We start from the raw sequence: 16392 nt of genomic DNA, 5'->3' as shown, positions 1-16392 counted from the left end.
ACTGCAGCCTCAGTCATTTCATAAATAAGGCTAGCATTACATATTCATACCAATGAAATAATGAAGCAGCCTCTCTTTTCATGTAAAATTTTGCTTGGAGGCTCTTTTTAACATACTTGCTTGCATACACTTCCAAATACTCCCCTTTGTGAGGAAAAAAAAATGTCTTTCTCCAAGGCACAGCAGACTCAGGAGGAAAAAAGCAAAAATCTGTCAACAAACTTACTTCCTGAATACTGTTTCATCACTGGAGAAGATTATTCCGTAAATTCAGTAGCGGAAACCAGCACAAAGTAGTAGTTCATAATCTGAACTACATCCATTAAAATACCTAAGCACAGAAGAATACAGTGAGTACTGTTCCAGAAAATCCAGTTATCATCTTTAAGGTACTTCACATTCAAGGTTTGAATAAGCCCTTGAATCTCTTGGTTACATCAAAATCAAACCCGGAAAGAAATGTATAGAAGGAGTTTTCCACTTTAGTGCTCAAAGATGCATGTCATCACAGCACATCTAATCAGAGAATCATGGAAGGGACCTTAAAGATCATCTAGTTCCAACCCCCCTGCCACAGGCAGGGACACCTTTCCTCTAGACCAGGTTGCTCAAGGCCCCATCCAACCTGGCCTTGAACACTGCCAGGGAGGGGGCACCCACAACTTCTCTGGGCAACCTGTTCCACTGTCTCACCACCCTCAACAGTAAAGAATTTCTTCCTAAGATCTAATCTAAATCTACCCTCTTTCAGTTTAAAATCATTCCCCCTCGTCCTATCCCTACTTGCCCTTGTAAAAAGCCCCTCTCCAGCTTTCCTGTAGGCCCCTTCAGGTACTGGAAGGCTGCTAGAAGGTCTCCCCGTAGCCTTCTCTTCTCCAGGCTGAACAACCCCAACTCTCTCAGCCTGTCTTCATAGGAGAGGTATTCCAGCCCTCTGATCATCTTTGTGGCCCTCCTCTGGACTCGCTCCAACAGCTCCATGTCCTTCTCATGTTGGGGGCCCCAGAGCTGGACGCAGTACTCCAGGTGGGGTCTCACGAGAGCGGAGTAGATGGGCAGATTCACCTCCCTTAACCTGCTGGCCACGCTGCTTTTGATGCAGCCCAGGATACGGTTGGCTTTCTGGGCTGCAAGTGCACATTGCCAGCTCATGTTGAGCTTCTTGTCAACCATCACCCCCAAGTCCTTCTCCTCAGGGCTGCTCTCAACCCATTCTCCACCCACTCTGTATTTATGTTTGTGATTGCCCTGACCCATGTGCAGGACCCTGCACTTGGCCTTGTTGAATTTCATGCGGCTCACACGGGCCCACTTCTCAAGCCTGCCAAAGTCCCTCTGGATGGCATCCCTTCCCTCCAGCTTGTCCACAGCTTGGTGTCAGCGGCAAACTTGCTGAGGGCGCACTCAATCCCACTGTCCATGTCGCTTACAAAGATGTTAAACAGGACCAGTCCCAATACTGACCCCTGAGGAACACCACTCGTCACTGGTCTCCACTTGGACATTGAGCCGTTGACCACAACTCTTTGAGTGCGACCATCCAGCCTATTCCTTATCCACGGAGTGGTCCATCTGTCAAGTCCATGTCTCTCCAATTTAGAGACAAGGATGTTGTGCTGGACGGTATCAAATGCTTTGCACAAGTCCAGGTAGATGACATCAGTCGCTCTTCCTTTATCCACCAATGCTGTAATCCCGCTGTAGAAGGCCACCAAATTTGCCAGGCATGATATGCCCTTAGTGAAGCCATGTTGGCTGCCACCAACCACCTCCTTATTTTCCATGTGCCTTGAATGAATGAACTTAAAATAGAAGCAGGGAATGCTTATTCCCTGAGTATACAGAGTGCTTAAATTGATTATTATTTGTAGAGCAGTATTTAATACTGTACAACTCACCACTGGCACCCAACTTTGCAATTGTGTCTGTAAATATTACTAATTATTAGGGCAAAATAACTGTGCTATTTCCAAGACAAAGAAAGCACTTTAATATTGAGAAACATGCAAAGGCAAGACCATCTTCCTTTATGTTAAAAACACTTCACTGGTTCAGACTGTCAAAGCCACCATTTACCACACCTGTGTGTCAAAAGCAGGCTGCCTCTCTGCTTCTTGCATGTAGCATGAACAGTTCCTTTCACTTCCACTAAAGAAAGAAAAGATGGGTAGCTAGCTGAAAGCCTAATAACTTTAACCCAAAACATACATTTACAGTACCATGAAAACAAACGGTACATGATGTGAACGTATGTGACTATTCATCCTCATTCATTTTCACAACAGAGATAAGTGAAGCTGGTAAGAGATTATTCCTGTAAATTCACAGGAAGAATTACTCCAAAACCTGAAACAGTCACAGGTAATTATTAGCTAATCTAGCCCAGGTCACTGTGATAAACATCAAGGACTTCTTGTACAGTATGATCCCCGCAGCTGTACAGAAAACAAAGAAAACCCACTGTCCATGTGACTTCTGATCACTGTGACTACAGTAACTTACATGTCCTCTCAAAGAGAGGTTAACAAGCTCTATATAATAATCAATCAAACAGCACATACCCACTTCTGGGGGAAAGATGATTTTCCTCTTTCAAGTCACCAGTGACCAGTAAAGAGCAATATAGCATTCCAAACACACCACTGTTTACTGACATGTTCTGCCTTCCATGAGATACCAGTTTAAATAACAAGAAAAAAATCCTTCCACATCTTTATCTGATCCTGCTGACAGATATTACAGCTGCATCCAATCCCTCAGCTAGAATAACACCTAGGAGGAGACAGAGTAAGTCTGGCCCATTAAGGTTTAACAGTAAATTACCTTTTTACTTTTGTTGTTACTGTTAGATTTGAATGGCAGCTAAACCTTGGTATTTGTTATTTGTATGCTTTATAGACTTTTAAACATACAAGAAGAAATTATTTCCTCTGCATTAAAATGTTATGTAACTCGTTTTTTTTGGTAGCAGAATCTCAGGCATCACACTTTTACGTGTAAAGAATCCCTCAAAAATGAAACTGGTTGCCTCAAGACCCTCCTCATTCCCCAGTTTTCAAAAAACTAAGTGTGATAATGGCAACCAAGGATATGCAGATACAGAGAGATATGCAACTTGTAGGGCCTTCAAGATACTATACAGATGTGAGCATAGATCAAATCAGTGAAGAGGTAAAAAGTTATTATCCCAGTATGGCAATTATATTGATGAGTGCTAATCCCTAAGGAAATGTCAATTGCTGGTGATTTTGAGAGCTAAAATAAATGGATGCTTGCTATCTCCCAATTAATTGTAATTGCTTGGTGTTTACATCCACCTCACAGTTTTCTCAAAGCTTTATGCTGACTGCAATGCCTCAAAGGCAACTTTAAGTCTTCTTTTTAACAAAACGCTTCTTACTTTACTTAAAAAGTCACTACAAGAGTTAAACCCCATTCCAAAATAAAAAGGAGTCAAAGCAGTAGCAAAGAAGTGTCATTCTGTTAATTTAAAAACCCTACAAAAGCCGCTTAATGTGCTGTGTTGAACTCTGAAGCAATGACTTTGTAAAAACACGTTAATTCCTACAGCCACCGCAGGGAAACAATGAGCCTAGGTCCTATTAACTCAGTTTTCTTAGACCAATGCTGCTTTTTGATAGCTTTCTAGCTTAAGCTCCCCGTTTTTATACTGTTAAACTCTGCTCTCCAGAAGAACACTGAGGACTAAACAAACACTAAGGCATGAAATTAAGTCAGATGAGACCAGGGACTCGTTTCTCTTCTAGCCAAAGGCCCAAACACCTTTTTCCTGACAACCCTAACTCCAACTGTCTCTATGTACGAGGGAAAAAAAGGCAAAAAAAGCTTCTGTTCTCAGCTTATACTGGTTTAAAAGACAAAGAAATACTAACATATTTTATACTTATTGCGAATTTTCACTAAAAAGGTGCAGCTAGGATTGTCGGAAGATGTTTTGTGCTTAGGTTTATATGTCCAACGCACTTGGATTTCTTTTTAGTTTTACCACACCTTGAATCAACTGACTTTGTAAAATACTGAGCTACTTAATAAAATATTTTGATGTCCAGTCATTGGTATGTATTCCCTAACTCCATCCAGTTCACCACATTCAATAAAAAAACCTACGCTTTGTCAAGCAAACCATTTTAAGGTTGTGTTTCTATGAAGGTAGCTTCTTAGCACAAGGAAAGAGTATTTTTGATGTGCTGCTGGATGTTATAATCACTGCTAGTACACACAAATAATTTAATTTTTTTACCAGAGATTGTACTTGGTGCTTTAGTAGGGCAACAGGTGATTGTTTATAACATAGTAGTTTAGAACTGATCTTCATCCCACTGTAATTTGGCTTACATAACACTTTAAGACATGCCTCTTATTATAATATAATGAAATATATTTTTCTCCAGAACCTCTGGCACTGAACCCAGGTCCCATTGAATGAAGCAACTACATAGAAGGCAGAGCTTTTCTTTCTGCATGCTATGCAAGCCCACGTTTCATTCATAACTTGTTACTCTAAATCTGCTCCTCTGATGTATTCTGTAGTATCCCTATGGACGTCCCCTGGTGCTCTCCACTAGAGCACCCACGCAGTTAGAGAATATTCACTAATTTACTTGCACACTCCTGTTATGATGAGGGGTATCATCTCCAGTTTCTGCTTTCATTCTTTAGCAGTAAGATGTCAAGATGGAAAATATCTATTAAATTGGCATACATGATTAGATGCCTTGAGATTTGTGTTTAAGGGCAGGTTTTGGTTTTTATTTTTACTAGTTTGAGAAAAGAACTTGCCATCTGAAGTACTTCATAACGCTGTTGACACTGCCTTCATAACACAGCACCAGGGAGGGATTTCTATACCCCAGTCCAACTGGTGCAGACTGGCTTTCATCCTTGTACCATTTGGTCTAACTTCCACTGGGATCCATGTAGTGTCTCTGTGGCCACAAGATATGATTATTACTTTTTGTGGTTTTTCAGTTCAGAAGGACCAAAATGATAAGATGTTGTATGATATGTAAAAATTTTATGTGAATGCTAGCACACGGAAGTGTTTGAGAGATTGTATGGAGTTGGAAGATTGCACTGGGCAGAAGCAGCCAATTTCAGTATGGTACACACGCACATCGCTTAACTGGAAGCATCAGGCAAACTATGCTGCAGACAGGTTTGCTAGAGAGAACTAGTTCGTTTGCTCCAAAGAGACTGAGGGAGTAAACCAGTACAAATGCACTGTGAACAAGCAGTGAGCATGACCTGAGAGCAAAGTGAGGAGGGAGCCATGCGGATGCATCACAGGATCAGAACGTAGCCCCCATGCATTTTCCACTGCAGACAGCTGTGTTCTGTGTCAGGCTTTCAGACTGTAAACAGAAAACTCTCCAAACCCTGTGCATGCAACCCTCCCAGTCAAACCCTGTGATATACTTACTTCATAACAGAAAATGTTTAGTATCAGTGATTTTACTAGCATCATAAAGGAATCTTGCAGCAGCTAGGCTCCAGGTCTGTTGGGTGTCAGTCACAAACCAAAATCAGCACCCAGACAGACTCCCACCTGAAACCCATCTCATTCATTCTACCTCTTCCAACTTCTGCAACACATACAGTATGAGTGTTAGATAAAACCCTTCCTTTTATTATACACTGTCAACAGAGGATCCACCCTGTGCTCTGAAGAAAAGGCTCCTCTGTACAAAACAGCATACAATCGATTTATCTTTAATAGCACCAAACTGCCTGTACATGGAACAGAGAAAGAAGGAGTAATTGGACCATTTAAGCTTTTCTATCCTTGAAAAGTAGAACAGGAATTGGTATTGCTGTGGGGTGTGAAAAAAATAAATCTTTAAATATGCAGATATTAATACATTGTTTTCATTTCTGGACATACAACCTAAGACTCAATCTAAATTTTGTAGGGTTTTTTTTGTCATCATCTATGCTCTCTTGCTCATAGCAGACTGATATAATTCATACATTCGTATTTATGTCTTGTGAGCAGAAATTTCACCCTCAGATGCATGTGATAAAACTCTGCAGCAATACAAAATGATCATATTAACAGAATTATTTTCTGGACTCTTAAATAGATTAATACACTTGCACTTGTGTTAGTAACTGCTTTCATTGGCATAAAATTGAGAAAGGAACACTTATTTCCCTAGATCCAGTTTAACTACTTATTTTGTTCTACTGCTCTCCAAAATTTTCAAAGATCAACTTTCATATCAACCATAGAAGTACCGTAATTCTAAACTCTTCAAAAGATTTTGTTACAAACACTGTATTTTCTACAATGATTAAATGGGGGCTTATTTCACGCCCTTTTTCCAAAACCACACCAAAGATAACTGCATGGTTAAGCCTAATAGGTCAGGGACCTGAAATATTTAAGAGACAGAATAAACAGCAAGTCTTAGCAGGGTGTAGATGTCATTTCCCCACAGAGTCTCAGCATTGTTCAGACCTGCTATTCACCTACAAATGATTACACATGACAGATATAAGGCAGGTATAGTATTCTTTAAGGCAGATAAAGGCAAAGGTCAGCTTCTCTTTGTTCTACCGATTTTCAGAAGAGGTACTTCAGCAGTGAACTCTTAAACAAAAGCATTTACATGTTCAAGTTAGTTGTCCCTCACAGCAACTTTAGTTAATTATGTACATTCATACATGTCATTGCTAGCTGATACAAATTCCTAATTAGCACAAACAAATGAGGTAGTAAGGCAGGGAAGGAAGCATAATATGAAGCATAATAAGAAAAGGGAAGCAAAGCCAGTGGCTTACCTCGTGAATGAGGGCTACCAACATTTGCTGGAAATTGCGTCCTCTGCTGGCCAGGAATCGATTAATAGGCTTGCCATCTTTGCCCACATGGACAGGGAGGTCGTAACACAGCAACATGCCAGCTTAAAGAGGGATGGAAGGGAAAAGAAACGTCAATACCAATACTCATGCTAATAGTTGGTAAGTCTTGCATAAGTGAGTGAAGAACCTAAAGCAAAGTAAAGTAAACTTAATAAAGCCAACAATTTAAAAGCATATGTAAGCATATGCAAGAGACATAAGACATCACTGTTTCTTTAACTGATTCACTCTCAGATTCATAAAAATCTTTGGGTCAAAGCATGTATACTTGTCTAACTTCAAGAAAGTGACAGGTTACCTGCAAGGCCTGGCATCATGCCTGGTTGTTTGTTCCTCTCATACATTTTCAGCAGGAAGTTTGGAACACCTGCCACGGTCTTCCCCTGGTCTGAGCGTGTGGTCCCTCCTCTCAAGGCAGAATGATACACACCACGGGGCATGTTGGTCATCTCCTGTTTCACAAGTGATGCTGCGAACTCTTCAAATGCTGGATGAAGTCCAAGAAAATGAGAAGACAGGAAAGAGAATGTCAAGACCCTGATGACTGAGAGACCAAACAAACCCTGGAAAACCCAAAATGACACCTGTGCTTCAGGGCAGAGATGCTTAGATAAGCTAGTAATGACATATTCATATGAAAACTCACTGCCAAAGAATTGAGAACTCTCAGCCAGTCTCTCTCACACCATACTTGCTGCTACTGCAATTTCAGGAGGATCTAAGGAAGTCATGTCAGACACTAAGGCTAGGAAGAAAAATAGCCTTAACTATTCCATGAGCTCTTGATTGCACTCTTTGATTGCTACACCAATAACACTGGCACATGCTGACAGAAGGACAATGAGAAATAAAACTGATGTTTACAAACAGTGACAAATATCGCCTCGAAAACCAGGTTGTTCTTAAAGAGATTTAAAAGCATAATGCAAAGAGGGTAAATGGAGAGAGAGTGTGTATATCTAAACAGGGGACAGACAGAGAGAGAAGTATTACCTTGATTTCTGTTACCATAGCAGTACAAACTGTTTATTAAGTTCTGTGCTCTCAAGCTATGCATTTTACAGTCTCACCAGGTATAATAATTCTGTATAATTTTAAAAAGTTATTGTTCATTTGTGAAGTCAATCTGAAGCAGCCTTTACAAGTACATGTTAGAAAAAAGGGTCGTGTTTCTGTGTGTACCATGTACGTACATACATACTACTGCATGGTGTTTGTTACCACATCACAACTGAGAGCCAACATTGAACCAGCACCTTGCAAACCTGATATGTTTAAAAGTCTGTTAGTGCTTTCGTTATACAACTGTGTTTTAAGGGGATTTGTAACATCTGTTTCACACTAGGCTTGAAACTTTGGCATACAAGTTCCCAAATCACATGCAGTCCTGCTCTGACTAGGAACTAGAGAACAGAAGAGGAAAAAAGCACCCTCACTCATGCTTTCTGGGTCCAAGAAATACCTATGGCAGCTTGGAATAAAATAGTTTTATACAGGAACTTCCTCACGTGTCCTATTTTCAGCAAGTTCCAATGATTTTCAGCAATGCTCTTTCCCAATTTATTTAACTTCATAGTGGAGTAGCAGTCTAAATCTGATAGGTTTCTGTAGCATGGCAGGAAGGGCACCTACTTCTGGGGATTTTTTCTCTCCACCTGTAATGCCAATATCCTTCAAACAATAACCTCAGAATGCAGTTAGCAATTTTCACTACAGTGATTCACACAGAAACTATAAATCTTTGTCCCCAAACCTCAACACTATATACTCTTCCAACAAAACTAAATTTACTGATATGAAACACTATCCACCTATATGCTCTAGACTTTTATAAGAGCTTTTTTGTTTAGGGTGGCTACAGCAACAGAGAAGAAATTCTCTGAAAGAGGACAGATCTTTCTCTGCTGGTAACCATCCACAACTGACAGAGAGACCCTAGCACAGGTAATAACACTGCTGTCATATTACTGCACTTGCTAGTTATGCCAAAGGACTAATACTCACAAGCCATTCGAAAGCAATTCTTCAGGCAAGAGATACAAGCCAAGGATCTAGGCTGTCAGATATAACTCAAACTAGAAAATCTAGATAAATTCAATGAAACACCTAGATGTGCTGCAAATGCTAGAATATAATACTTTAATGCCTGGAATCAGTCTGAAGTAAAAAAAGAGGTAACTAACATCACAAGAACAAAACTCTTAGCATCCTTCCTGCAGAGATATACCTCTCAATAATAATAATAACAATAAATAGTTGTTGCCTGAAGTTTATAGTTTGCTATTCGTGATTATTTTTAATTCTCTGACAACCAGGTTTCAGACAAGTCTCAGATATCCAGAATGAAAAAATATTAAAATAATAAATAAGGCTGTCATACCCCTTCTGATACCCTGTAGACTCCAATGCTTTGACACAATATGGAAACTGAAATGACAAAACAGTTTGAAAGGAGTTTGAGAGAAAACACTACCTAAAACTTCACTTTCCAATGCTTCACATAAGCAGACAGCTATGGTAAACTGGAATTGCGTCACGTTCCAACCAACTGCCACAGAAAGTCTACTTTTACTTTGCTTCCTAATTTTTCCTCAGCTCTGTTGCAGAAATAGACCCTGTAAATTTGTTTCCAAGCTTAGACATTTTCCTCTCACAGGCTGGAGAAGGCACTTGGAAAAAAACCCAACAATTCAATAGTAATGCCAGCACCAAGCCCACCTTCTGGTAGGAACCTTTTAACTGCAGCTGCCATAGCATAAAGTGTTCAACTCTTCAGGAAGAGGCATGCGGAGGCTGAAAAAAACTAAAGATTTTCCTCCTCCTGCAAGGATTAAAGAAGAAGGAGGGAAGAAAAAGAAGTAGCAATTCAGAGTTTAAGGAATCAGCGAGGAAAGGCAAAAAGAAGGGAGATCTCACAAGCAGCAACCTAAACTTCCTTCAGAAGCTTCAGATGATTTGCTGTGCACTAACAAGGACTTCAGGGGAAACTCTGAGAAACAGAGACTGTCTTCTTGAAAAGCATTTTGGTCCTTCTCCTTCTAAGTAGTAAGGAAGTAGTGAATTAATCTCAATAGCGTGTGACACCAGGATTCCAGCAGATGAGATGAGACAGATTCAGCTCCCAATAGAACAGAGACTTTGTGGCTCTTGGCCTATATTGGACATTATCTCACGAATCCACCCTTTCACTGAAGCAATTAACTCACAACAATCACCCCTGCCAGTCCCTAAAGCTTTTGCTCAACTCTTCTGTATTCTCTGTTAACTAACAGTGTCAGAAGATGAAGACTGCTCTGATGGAGAATCTATTCAGTGAGTGTTTGGGTTGGAAAAGCTATTTGCATATGTGTTTTTATATCAGTCTGTGGTAGCTGCATCTTTTTATTCAGTCTCTATCGTCCATTTTGGTTTCCCATCTTCCTGGGAAGTTGCCTATCTCATCATCCACTACACAGCTGAGTTTTCTGCCCACATACATTACTCTCTTTCATTGAAGTTCATTATGTCAGTCTTCCCCACAAAGCTTCCAGAACTTACTAGTTAGTGCATATAGACTTTGTAGGTGAGATTGCATAAACTCCAGACTCCAATGCATGGAGTATTTAATGAATGGATCTTTCTAGGAGCCTCCACTGGGGGAAAATACTACACAATACTACTATCTCTTATGGCAATGTTTACAGGTTGCAATCACACATCAGGATCCCAGGCATTCTACAAACAGTAAAATAACAATCCCTGTGTCCAGGCACTAACATCACAATCTTGTAACTGGAAGTGAAAGATTGCATTAATGAGAGTAATCAAGTGAACATTAAAAAACCCAGTTACTAAAAGGTGATTCAACTGCATAGGTGTCAAGACAAGTGCATCAACCAGAGACCATCTGTTGAAGCATATTTCAGTATCAAGATGCATCACTAAAATTAAGCATTAAGCATAGCACTAATATCTTTATTGTTTAAGTAGATTTTTGTATACAGCATTGTTTTAATACTATTAATGCTCTGTTTACAAAACACTATGGCTTTGGGTGTGGGGTTTTTTTCTTCAGTCTGTGCTGGGCTAAAATACAGGGCTGCCTTTAAAAACAGTGCAAATTCAACAGGGAGGACTGAGCAGATGTGATGAAACAGTGGGCACTTGAAGTAAATAATAAGCAACTGGCTTTTCCTATAGAACAGATAAGGATTTTTAAGTTATGTTATAAGCATTTTTTCCACCATCAGGACCTCTGACTCATTGTCTTCCTAAAAATGGGTCGGGGGTTTTGTTTTCCTCTGAAATTTTACTTTATATTTTTACCTATAATTTGGTAAGATATTTTCCTGGGGCGGGGAGGGGGGGAAGGCTGCACTTCAATATGACACTCCATTATAAGAAAGCCACATGTCTGTACAGTCACTGTGATTATAAATCTGCAAAGTAACCTCAAATACTGAATATGTTTACCTCCTAAAACAGCAGCTGGCGTCAGAGACAACAGCTTGATATATGAAGAACCCGGAACAAAAAGATCTCCCTCTTTCTCCTCTTCATCTTCATTCATGTCTGCCTCCTCCAGTGCATCAACTTGTGGTCGTGCCTGAAAGATTAAAAAAAAGGAAATGTCAGCACAAAAATTTGGAATACTCATGACCTTTCATGATTTCAAGTGTCAACCAAGTGTTAAAAATACCAATTAAATATAAAAAGTTCTCCATTTCATTAATTTCACTCCATTTCATTAATTTGAAGCTGAAAGAATAAAAGCTTTTCTTCTACCTGAATGAAAGGCAAAACTAGTTGACAAAAACACATGGGTATGTAAATCCCTATCTGTAATAGTAAAATTAATCTTGACACTTATAGACTGAACTAATATTACTAAAACTTCATGTTCACTCTGATTCTTCTTTAATGAGAGTAAAACAAGGTTTTACACTGGCACTTTAATATACACAGAGCATTTCTGCTAGACATTATTTTTCCATACTAGTTTTCAGAATTTGAAAAACTGCAACATATTTACAATGCTTTCAATGATAATATACTTACTCATTTTCTAATGATTGTAAAGTAACAGCACCAATAATACGGAGGTATGTACTACTGTGAAAGATTTAGTATTGCAGCAATGTTCAGTGATTTCCCTCGTTCTATCTTGTGCTGTTCTATGCAAAACATGTTTTTCATTTGTAAGGTTCATGCTGAACTCTTCTCATCGATTTATATAAAGCAAGTATGGTTTTTATTTTTAAAGTTGCTTATTCCAAGCTTTTCATAACAGCCAGTCAAAATAAAAACTTACAGAAGTATTTACTGTGCCATAAAGTACCAGAAGACTACTGATTGTTGCCTAGTCTCCCTTACAAGGTTATTGTAAAAAAAAAAAAAAAAAGTCACATAGATGACCTTGTATGTTCACCTCCTTCCACTCTTTCATTTTGTAAGGCTAATGAGTCAACTACCAGATGGAGGTTTCAGGGTTTAACAGCCCTCTACATACTTAAAAAGCTTTCCTGCAAGTACTTCAAGTCCTTTCTGGCTGCCTTAATCAACAAAAAAGCAAAATGTTATGCTGTAAAAGTTCAGAACAGAAACACAGGAAAAGTTTTCAGCTTAATTCCAAAAACAGCACGCACTTTTCAAACTGACTTGCCCATTTCAGGAACAAAAGTACTAAGCATGAGCGTGACTGCAATGGACGAAGCAGTAATCACAAGAGCTGCTTAGTGTCAAGACTCAACTGCAAGCATTAACAGAAGAGCATAAAATGCAAATCAGGTGCCCAAAAAATAACCTGCTGATTTAACTAATGAAAGAAGAAAAACTACCTTCTGACTGCTTAAACCTCACTCAGCCTGCATTTGTGCCCTTCCCCTCTCATAAGTCTTAGTTACGCTAATCATACGTAATATTGTCTCATTTCACCAGCAAGAGCTCATATTCCTTCTATGAGGCTCTGATAGTTGTCTAGTAGAGACGGCACAAGGCCTTGTTTCCTTTCCAAGAGGATATAACCCGTGTCAGATGGAAATGTCAGATGTCCTTACTATTAAACATACAACACTGCTACCTTTTCAGGAAGATGAAGAATTGTATGTTCTTCAGAGCCAAATGATGAGAGTGATTTATAGGCCGAAATGGCTACAACAGCATCCTAAAAAATTAACAGAAGGAAAAAGAAAAATCAGAAGCACAGTATAAGGTATTGCTACCTACTGGAACCTCCACATACAAATAGCCTATCCACTAACCACTGAATGCTGAAAAAGACTTTAAAATAACAATGTTTTCCTGAGACACACTCTCAATTGCTTACTTTATATATACAATGCAAATTAGCAAGACCAATTATCTAGTCTTGATAGCAAACATTCTGATTGCTACACTCTATTACTGCTGTGAGAGTAGTTTATGTAGAAATATCCAAGCTATATTTAAACTAAAATACTTTGGTTCCACCAGCCCCATGGTGATGATGTCCAACATTGCCACTGCATTACAATACCCCACCAAAGAACTGACTTGTCACAGCTGCAGCTTTGCCAAGAATGCTTCATCATGTCAAGGCTGAAGTCTACCAGAGGAGTCAAACTAGCTTTTGTTACAGTTCTCTTTCGGCATGGCAGATGTCAGGCCCATCAGTTAGCACCTTCCATGTGCATTACATTGCTTCGAAAACAGTGTTAAATGGTCAATGACAAGAAGAAAACTCTGTTAGAAAACAAGACTGCTGACACTGATAACCTTGTCTTGACAGAAAGGTATAAAACGTAATATCCAGTTGCTGACACCAGGAATCAACATTTTCAGTTGTTATCACCTACCTTGTTTTGTGTGTTGTTCCAAAGAAAGCTGACAACTTGAGCTTTGAATTTCTATAAAAGCAAACAAAACAGGCATTCAGATTTTTTTTAACCAAATAAGCAGTTGAAATAGAGGCAGTACCTGAAACAATCTGCTGCCATATCAACATGCACTGAGCTAGGAACATGGAAGGGTTGCAGATTTGAACTGCAGACGCATTCACATGTCCTCACATTCTGGGAGAGGGAAACCTCTGATCAACCTTGCACTGGAATTTCTCACCTACCTCCCAGGATTCACTAATGCAAGCTAAAATTGTGAAACTGTACGGAAATGTGCATTATGATTAACCTGAATTAAGCAGTGGGTGCAATTTAGATATTAAAAACAAGCAGGCACATTTAAAAGTCATATACAAAGATACACTAAATCAAGAGATTCACCTTAGTCCATGAGTACATACCTCATATTCGTTTGTATTCACTGTTAACGAGGGAACCAGGGCAAACAATTCATTCAGCGCTTTTAAAATGAGGGGTCTTGTATCACAACTCAGCTTTGGTGACAGAGCATTCCATGTAGAACGGATGCAAACAACCTTGAGGAAAAGTGGGAGGCACCATTACTAACAGCAATCCCAACTTGACTTAAACAACATTTCTTTCCAGCACTTGCCTTCATTATTCCTACTTGGGAACAGGAATTAATAAAAGGTTCATAAAAAGGAAAAGAAAAAAAAAAGCAAGTGTGTTAAAAATTCACTTGTATTAACAGTCTCACAGTATATTAATTGACATCATCCAATACTACTGCACAACACCAGATAAAGCAGCTACCAGTGGAAATAAATAGGACACTTAGCAATACACATAAAGCTCTAGATGGATCTTCATATATCACTACTCCTCCACTTCACTTGTTCAAATCAGCTTAAAAGCAAGCTGTGTCTGGGAGTTCAACAGGATGGAAGCAGAGGAAGCTATGGAGGAAGCTATGTTCCCTGGGAGCCCTCTAAAACAAAATGCCCTTAATCTTTAAACACAAGCAAATCCAACCAAATTTGCGGAACAAAAGAAGAATGTAAAACTGCAGGAATCCAGAAAGTGTTGGGAAAAAGTCAAACTAAAATAAACACTAATACCACACTTCATTAGCCCTATACTAAGCAGGTCAGTTCTTACAATTTACAGTGACAGAAATCACTTCAATGAACCAGAAACATAAAAAAATAATTCTGTCAGGAAACCACAGATGATAGTAACATCATGCTTCCAATTGTTAATTTACAAAAACTGTGAAACTGGTTTGAAAAATCATAGAATTTATTTTTATTCTGTTAATAATGACTTTGGAGTCTTGTCATTTGCTTTCCAAGTCCTTAGAACATAGTTACTTCAGCCTTGTTAAATCTGCCTTCGCCATTATACTAGAAATCAGAAAGTTACTGTGCATTAAATAGAAACTGAAATCACTTTAGATACACTCTGTAATCCCAGCTATTAGGTCCTCATGAGCGAAGGACATCCTTCTTTACTGTAAGGGTGACTGAACACTGGAACAGGCTGCCCAGAGAGGTTGTGGAGTCTCCTTCTCTGGAGACATTCAAAACCCGCCTGGACGCGTTCCTGTGTGATATGGTCTAGGCAATCCTGCCCCGGCAGGGGGATTGGACTAGATGATCTTTCGAGGTCCCTTCCAATCCCTAACATTCTGTGATTCTGTGATTCTGTGATTCTGTGAAGGAAAGGTGTGCGGGGGGGGAAGCAATCACAACAACATATTGGCAATGACAGGTAAAACCAGGAGTATCTGCAGGCTTCCATGCTACAAAGAATCCAGCATAAACTGGGAAATATCATGCTTTTTCTTTTTTTTTTCTTTTTTTTTTTTTTAAAGTCAGAAGGCCAATGTTTGGTTATAGGACAAACATACCATGAAAAGCAAAGTAATGTGTCATTACAGATCATAAAATTAAACACTCATAGCACCTTGGTGATTCTAAGGTTGGTATTTTTTCACAGATTAGAAATCACTGGGGGGAAAAAAAAAAAAAACAACGACAAATTGAAATCCTCCAACACAAAGGTAACACTGCATAAAAAGAAGTCTATCCTGCTCTTTAATACTTATAGAGGACAGGAAAAGCTGAATAATTAAGTTTCAAAATTTAATAATACTAGATGCATGTACCCTGGTGGTTAAGTGGCAAAAAGACTATCAGAAGAGAATTCTTATGCAGATCCAACATACACTGGGAAGCATTACAGCATGGTAAAAAGCATTAGTTAGCCAGCTGAACAGATCTGATTTTTTTTTTAATTATATACACCAACAGCCAAAATCCATATGAGATTTTGCCAGCTGTAAGGGAAAAAAAAGGGGGGGGAATTCTACAGTTTGTTTCTCACAATAGGATGGTTTCATTAGCACCAAAGAACAAACCCTCTCCCCTAGTCACATGCAGTGTTTGACAAGCAACAGCAAATCTCTTGGCTTTTCTGCCCCAGTCAACTACAACTTCTGGGGCTCACAGACATTACACTGAATAAAAAAAACAACCAAGCGCATTATAAAACATATTTACAACAACCTCTGTATTATAGTGTTGTTTCATAGAGAACATGGAAATATTGGCTCTATTTATCAAGTCAGTAGCTAGTTCACTCTCATGGCAAGCTGTCTGGAAGAATATCCTGGAGAAGGGCCAGAAGGAGGATC

General features: G+C 39.2%; 1 protein-coding gene across 3 annotated transcripts in view; it reads right to left on the bottom strand.

The window, feature by feature from the left end:
* Nucleotides 1-16392, bottom strand: part of FOCAD (focadhesin) — a 132730-nt gene that overhangs the window by 52816 nt on the left and 63522 nt on the right. For all 3 annotated transcript variants that reach the window (XR_011050036.1, XM_068422429.1, XM_068422430.1), the window contains exons 17-22: nucleotides 14138-14272; nucleotides 13695-13745; nucleotides 12941-13024; nucleotides 11335-11467; nucleotides 7181-7369; nucleotides 6802-6923 (exon numbers count right to left, since the gene is read on the bottom strand). Coding sequence is in view for 2 of the 3 variants with exons in the window: in XM_068422429.1 (XP_068278530.1) it covers nucleotides 6802-6923; nucleotides 7181-7369; nucleotides 11335-11467; nucleotides 12941-13024; nucleotides 13695-13745; nucleotides 14138-14272 (714 nt within the window). In the remaining variant the exon portion in view is untranslated. The remainder of the gene's footprint in view (nucleotides 1-6801; nucleotides 6924-7180; nucleotides 7370-11334; nucleotides 11468-12940; nucleotides 13025-13694; nucleotides 13746-14137; nucleotides 14273-16392) is intronic.

This window comes from Nyctibius grandis, chromosome Z (assembly GCF_013368605.1).
Source record: "Nyctibius grandis isolate bNycGra1 chromosome Z, bNycGra1.pri, whole genome shotgun sequence".
In the NCBI taxonomy this organism is placed as follows: Eukaryota; Metazoa; Chordata; class Aves; order Nyctibiiformes; family Nyctibiidae; genus Nyctibius; species Nyctibius grandis.
Note: the sequence above shows the minus strand (reverse complement) of the source record. Positions and strands in the feature narration are given on the sequence as shown.